The sequence below is a fragment of the Pomacea canaliculata genome, linkage group LG3 (assembly GCF_003073045.1).
Source record: "Pomacea canaliculata isolate SZHN2017 linkage group LG3, ASM307304v1, whole genome shotgun sequence".
NCBI lineage: Eukaryota > Metazoa > Mollusca > Gastropoda > Architaenioglossa > Ampullariidae > Pomacea > Pomacea canaliculata.
The window spans coordinates 13,517,624-13,524,657 of NC_037592.1; the positions used below are offsets into that span (position 1 = coordinate 13,517,624).

A 7,034-nucleotide genomic window follows, 5' to 3' on the forward strand; every position below is an offset into this window, starting at 1 on the left:
GCTATGTACTGACTAGATGCTGTTACCAGGTCAAACACACACACACACACATGCACACACACACACACACTTCTCTGTGGATGTCTTGTGACCTTGCATCTCTACCCCTCATTACACTTTTTACCTACGATTAGTGCTTGAGTTTGGAGATCCCTTGCAATAAATAATGTGTTTGATGGTTAGGTAGGACACCATCGCTACTGCTTGTTGTGAAGTCATCTTGTTTCAGCCAACCAGTGTCGAGAAGAAGGACATACAGCGCCGTGGGGCTTCCTGTAGACACCCACACACCCACCAAACACCCAAACAACGACGCCGCTTGGCTGCTCTGACAATTCCACAGAACACTTCTTTGATTTTCAATGTTTGGAAGACGTTTCTGATCAGTGGCTACAAGTTACGGACAGTTGATAGGAACACAATCTGCGAACACCAAATAGTCTAATATTTCTACCCCCTGAACTGGCCTGTTAACGGAAGTAACTACCAACAACTAGTCCCTCAGGTTCTGCGACTGTTTTGAAAACCTTTACTTCCCTGGACTCCTACCATGGCTATTTTGCACAGGACGGTAAGTTTCAGATAAACATTTTGGTGTCTCTCTAGTATACACCGTTTTAAATGTTTGCATCGAAATAAAACGGGGGTAGGAAAAGTAATGTAAGAAAAATTATTATTAAACATTATTTTTCTTACCCGAATGTTGAGAGACTTTTTGGTTAGCCAGTGATCGAAAATAGTGTCATAGTAAGTTTAAAACGTTCCACCCTCGACATCGTATTTGTGATTTCATATCATATCTATATATAAGAGTGATGTCCGTTAGCCTGACCAGCTACGTCAACTTTGGGTTTTCCTGTTGATCTGTACTTGTTATTATGCCCTTTATCTCTGTTTTGGATTATTCTTCTTTGCCTGTGCCAAGTCGTTTCTGCATTTTTACATCTAACGGTTTCTGTAGTCTATTCTTCGTTTAGTTTTTGTTTAAAAGTTTTCGTTTAACGAGATTAATTGTCTCTCTTTAATACAAATTAACACTTTTTGCGGCTCCTCAGACCACGAACTATACATGTCAGTGCACAGAGCACGCAGTCTTTCCCTGTTGTTTTTTTTTTTTTTTTTTGCTACATTTTCTGCAGATTATACACGGATATATGCGTGTTGTCGGTGTCTACTGGTGTGTTTTGTGCCCTCCACCATCTTGCTCCATGATTGTTGTCACGTGTCGCTTGCTGCAGGGGGGGGGGGGTCGAGGTGCGGAGGAGGGAGGAGGTGCCCGGCGGATATGTATTCTGTTTCGGGGAGAGGGCTGGCGCTTTTGTTTGGCAAAGAAAAAATCCAATCTGTCTATTTTTGTTGACATTATCATTACAACTTTGCACATTGAGATAAAAAGCTGTCTACACTGTGTAAGTTTATTATAAAAATGAACAGTGCAGGGAAGAAGTGCACAATAAAATATAGGAACTACTAACCCTGACCCATGTCAAAACATGGAGCGTACCTGTGGGGTGTCCTGGAAAACGTTTTTGTCAAAGAATTATTTGCTGTATTTTGGGAGGATTCATATCTCTTAACCAGACCCATTGATTTGATCAACACACATTTTAACATACTTAGAAACGCTTCTTTTATTAATTATTTATTTATTTATTGGTTTATTTATTTATTCAATAAGATAAAGAGTACCTCGTTTTCATTTTCATTTACATGGCACCATTGTGTCATGCGCTGTTCTTTTTTCATGTTCAATACATCATTTGTCTTTGTTAAACATTTTATGAGAGCTTTTTGTATGCAATTAAAGCATCCTACCAGGTGAAGAAAATGGAATAAAAAAGTTAATTTCTTGTATGTAGTAATGCAAAGCCTGTGTTACTTTTCCAGGGGATGGAGCTGGCATCTCTCATGCACAAGGCATTTGACTGTGGCCGTCAGTCCCTCGCCACTATTTCAACTTTTAATGTAATACTTACCTGGTGTGATTCACTTCGCACTTCATTTTTAGGTGCACCATCTGAGTTTAGATATTGCTGCTAATCCAATAACAATATTGTGCGATTAAAGTCCTCATGGGCTGCAGTTGGCTTGAATAGATATCGATAGATATATATATAACACGTATCTACTCTTTAAATGAAATATCCGATTACAAGGTAGGAGTTTTGCACCTGTAATCAACGTCTGGCGAAGAATCCTGGTAGCGTGCATTAAGACTTCCTCAGTCATTCCTTCTCGCCATTCAGAATATATATATATATACAATGGTTTTAAAGACAGAAGATAAGTCTCGATACATTGAGCTAAATATTTCTGAACTGTACTTTGAGAAAGAAAAATAATTTTAATGAGCAGACGATCAAATGAGAGTTGTACCTAACTGAATGCTTGCACAAAGCTACAAGGACATTCTCAAGGAGTATAATAAGTCATATATTTAAAATATGGTATTCAAGCTGTTTATTTGTAATCGCTCTACAGATCGCTGTTGTGCGAGTACAGTAGCATCCAGCATTAAGTTCTTGCCTTGTATTTGAAGCTTTTTGTGATTTTATTGTCCAGCAGCCTGAGCAACAGACCCACACAATTTTTTAAAAAGTGTTGTTTGGTAATAGCTGATACAGTCACTAAAAGTAAGCTGAAAGCAATTTATTTCTTTAGTTTTTATAAATGTAAACTTGTCATAACAGAAAACTACAACCATCAATTTTTTAAATCATACTCTTTAAAAAAAAGGGTAAAATTAAAAAGAATAGAAATAAAAGAGATAAATCTTTTCAAAAACTGTTCTTCTCCATTTGTTTTTGTGCAGTTTAAAGATCTGGAAGTGACACTAACCGAAACACCACAGCCCAAGCCAAAAGATGATGAACTTATATTCGGCCATAATTTTACCGACCATATGCTGTCGATAGAGTGGTCAGAGCAAAGAGGATGGGACAAACCGTGTATACACCCCGTACGAGAACTACTCATTCACCCTGCAGCTAAAGTCCTCCACATTGCAATAGAGGTATTTCCTCCGTGTGTGATGGAGAGAGAGAGAGGGAGGGAGAAGGGAGAGAGAGAGGGAGAGAGAGAGAGAGGAAGGGAGAGAGAAAATGAGATTGAACGATTACAATGTCTGTCTGCTGCTCACGTTGCAGTTGTTTGAAGGGATGAAGGGCTACAGGTGTGTTGACGGCAAGATCCGACTGTTCCGCGCAATGGAGAACATGAAGCGCATGCGCAGAACTGCAGAGCGAGCCTCCCTACCCGTGAGCTGTCTTGTATCTTCTGGAGAAAAGTATTTTAGTCTTAGCATCCTACCCTAATACACACCATGTTTACTCTTATATTTGTTGACTCTGACACCTCTGTCACAATGGCGACTTCAAGACTTCAAAATTATAGAAATAATAGAAAGCTTCTTGTTTGTTTGAAAATGAAGAAACAGTGGCGGTATTTGCGGACATCCTTTCAAAAGGAGGTCATAGCCTTGAGTTAATCATCGCTCCTTAGTGGCCGACATACACGATACACTAGAAGGTAGACTTGTACTTATAGAAATTCATATCTCATTGTTCTCATTAAAACCCAGAGAATCCTGTAGTCATCTCCGTGGAAGCATTAACATGTTAAATGAGCATGGACAAATTAGCTGTGCATGTGTGAGCATGAGCTTGTTAATATAATTATGAGAGTGGTGTTGCTTAAGGAATCTGGTGTTACGATTATTTCAAGATGTCTGGAGATGTTTAACTTAGAAACTAGTGTTTTCTCTGCAGTTCCCTCAAACCTTCCATTTACTAGAGAAGATACCAATGTTGTTTACAGGATTTTGATGGAGGAGAATTGTTGAGACTCATAAAGAAGTTGATCACCATTGACAGGGACTGGGTGCCGAGGTCAGAGAAATGCTCCCTGTACATACGACCACCTACATTGCACAGAGGTGACATACCTTTGACCCTTCAGATATCAAGGCCATGCTTTTTTATGGTTGCATGATAGGGTCATAAATCTTTCATAAATCTTAGAGGACTTTATCTTAGAATCTTACACTGCTTTAAGGAAACTTTATAAATATCTTGTCCCCATGTTGATTGTAATTAATATGGCAAAAGCCGTTTTGTATGTACGAAGTCGTTGGCGTGTGTGTGTGTGTGTGTGTTTTCTATGTGAAAGGTCGGTGACGATGATGAAGCAAATTGTTTGTGCATATCTAAACTGCCTTGCTGCAAGGTCACATGCTAGGTCAGGAAATAGATGATTTATCCAGTCATTGTTATTTTTGGCGAATGTGTCTTATCATGTTGAGGGGAGACACGTATTCACGCAATCTCTGCAGACGGTGGTCTGATTTGATTAAGTGACATTTGTGTAGTGATACGGTGTGTGCCTTCTGTGTGGTTTTCTCAAGCTTTATGAAACATACTACTATGCGTTTCTTTTGTTAGTGTTTTATTTCTGTGTGTGTGCGTGTTTGTTTGCTTGTTTGTTTGCTTGGGGTTTTTTTCCCCTGCCTTGAATGCGTTGTTACCAAATGTTAGAAGTTGATCACTTCCAAAACTGTTCATCACAATCTGCATATTTACTTTGTTTCTCAGCCTTCTCTGATCATGAGCAAGTCATCGGCGGCCAAATTGTTTGTTTTGCTGTCTCCTGTTGGCCCTTACTTCCACACAGGGTTCAAGCCAGTCACCTTACTGGCTGACCCTAGATTCGTTCGTGCTTGGCCGGGTAGCTGTGGGTCATTCAAAATGGGGGCGTAAGTCCATCTACTGCTGTGCTGTCCTTCATCGCAAAATGTCAAAGAACGACATGTAAAATGAAATAAATGTGAGAAAGATTCATCAGGCAGCAGCTGTGTACAGTCAGAACTATTTTTACTGGGATTAATGTCAATTCTAATGAAATGTCAGGGCTATGTTTGAGTTTTATTTAAAGTTGAAAATTTCACAGAAAACCAGAAAATAGAAATTCGAAAGTGTGTATGTGTGTGTGCTGGACGCCTGGTAAGAGAAATTATCAACACAGTGACCAACATTTTGCTTCAGGAACTACGCCCCCACCATTCAGGTTCAGGACCATGCCATGCGTGAAATGGACTGCCAGCAGGTCCTGTGGCTCTTTGGTGATGACCATAAGCTGACTGAAGTGGGAACAATGAACCTGTTTATGTACTGGATCAACGAGCAAGGAGGCCAGTCAAAATATTTAGTAAAATAATTCAAATTATTTGAGGTTTATATGTTAGCAGTCAAGTATTTATTAGCAAGAATCGTTTTTTATAAAAACTCTATTTTAAAATAAAATCAAGTACAGAAACGTTACTGAATCCATCCTCTGCTTCGCATTTATTAATGTCAATGAAGATCACATAAAACCAAACGCTTAAATTGAAAGTTCTAACATATACAATTAAGATACTAGCGGAACTATGCGAGCTGCAAGCTGCAATGTTTATTCATATTGTGCATTAAATTTCCCATTTCGATGTCTTTGCATTTGTAGAAGAAGAGCTGGTTACACCACCACTGCATGGATTGATTCTACCTGGAATTACACGCAAATCTCTTCTGGAACTTTCTCAGCAGTGGGTAAGTTGCCCACATTTTATAAGATGCAAACAATGTGCAAAATTTTCAAAGGAAAACATATTTGATCGGTTAGGTCTTTTTTCTTGCCACGTTTTTATACAGGGTGGACCACGTAAAACCCACCGTCTCCGTGGAAGTGGAATTAAAATAGACCCTGGGCTACGGGGTAACTACCGGTTGTTATTTGGCCCAGTGTGTATTTGTTTGGGGGGATGGGAACTTAAAATCCATGTTCTTAAAAAAGTTTTTTTCTTGAGATCTATATATGTAATTCCTTGTAATTCCTTGTAATGCAGGTGGAACTATCTCTTTAGTAATCTTTGGTGTAACAGTGTACAGTAGAGCTGATCGTTGGATACAGTGTTCTATTTTCTTGCATCAGAATGAATTCAAAGTGGCAGAGAGAGACATCACAATGAAAGAAGTAATCAGAGGCCTGAAAGAAAACAGAGTAAGTGCTGTAGAGACAGTTCATAATATGGGAAGGAATAAGTTTTACTGTGGAATGCAAGTTTCACTTAACCTGCTTTTATTCTTAGTTTAAAGCTAGTTTAAGAAAGTTACTTATTTTAACTTGACATGCCTCCCTGACAATGGCAAACCTTGCATCTTGCTATTGTTTTGCTGTGAGTGTGTTTCGTATGTCTTGCAAATAGTTTGCATACATACATACATTTGATATACCATTTATTTATAAATACATAATATCAAATTGATGTCTCTAATACAGGTGAAGGAAATGTTTGGGCAGGCACAGCCTGTGTTGTTTGCCCAATAGAGAAGATTCTTTATCAGGGCCAGATACTGGAGATTCCAACAATGACGAAAGCAAAACTTACAAACCGATTCTTCAACCACCTCACGGACATTCAGGTTTGGTCTATTGTTTAATGTTGATAGGCTAAATACTGCTTTAGAACGGAAATTGGTTATATCAGCTTTTTTGAAATTTTATTGCTTGGTCAGCCTTTTCTTTACCTTGGATAATTTTAGTTTGTTTTATATGTACTGTACTTCTGAAAGCTACAGACATATGAACAAGCAAAAAGTAGTGAGTAATGATTTACATTTTTTATGATTTTCATATGTGTAAAAACGTATACCAGTATTTACCTCAACGTATTTTTTCAGTATGGCCGCATACCTCATTCATGGATGGAGGGAGTGGATGACGATACAGAGGTTGTGGCTTAATTCAGCATTTCTCTCATGTAAATTTCTCTTTGGTCGGTGATAGACTCCTACATAGCGGAAATGGAAGAGAAGAGAGTTGCACTCTTTTTCAGCACACTCACTGAAAGCCATGTAACCACATGTAGTTGCTCTGGTGAGAGGAACAGCGGACGGTCATCAGACTAAGGATTAGTTGTAGATAAATCTCTTTCGTGAACATCCGAATCATAAATAAATTTTAACCTGAGTATTTGACTTCTTGCCTGATATTATTATTCT

The 7,034-nt window shown here is 38.7% G+C and overlaps 1 protein-coding gene across 1 annotated transcript; it reads left to right on the forward strand.

Annotated features, from left to right (window-relative positions):
* Nucleotides 1-550: 550 nt before the first annotated feature.
* Nucleotides 551-6,776, forward strand: LOC112558917 (branched-chain-amino-acid aminotransferase, cytosolic-like). Its single transcript, XM_025229677.1, has 10 exons — nucleotides 551-571; nucleotides 1,888-1,965; nucleotides 2,813-3,013; nucleotides 3,147-3,257; nucleotides 4,590-4,750; nucleotides 5,040-5,185; nucleotides 5,497-5,582; nucleotides 5,685-5,748; nucleotides 6,313-6,455; nucleotides 6,714-6,776. The coding sequence occupies exons 1-10, from the start codon at nucleotides 551-553 to the stop codon at nucleotides 6,774-6,776; spliced, it is 1,074 nt and encodes a 357-aa protein (XP_025085462.1).
* Nucleotides 6,777-7,034: the final 258 nt, after the last annotated feature.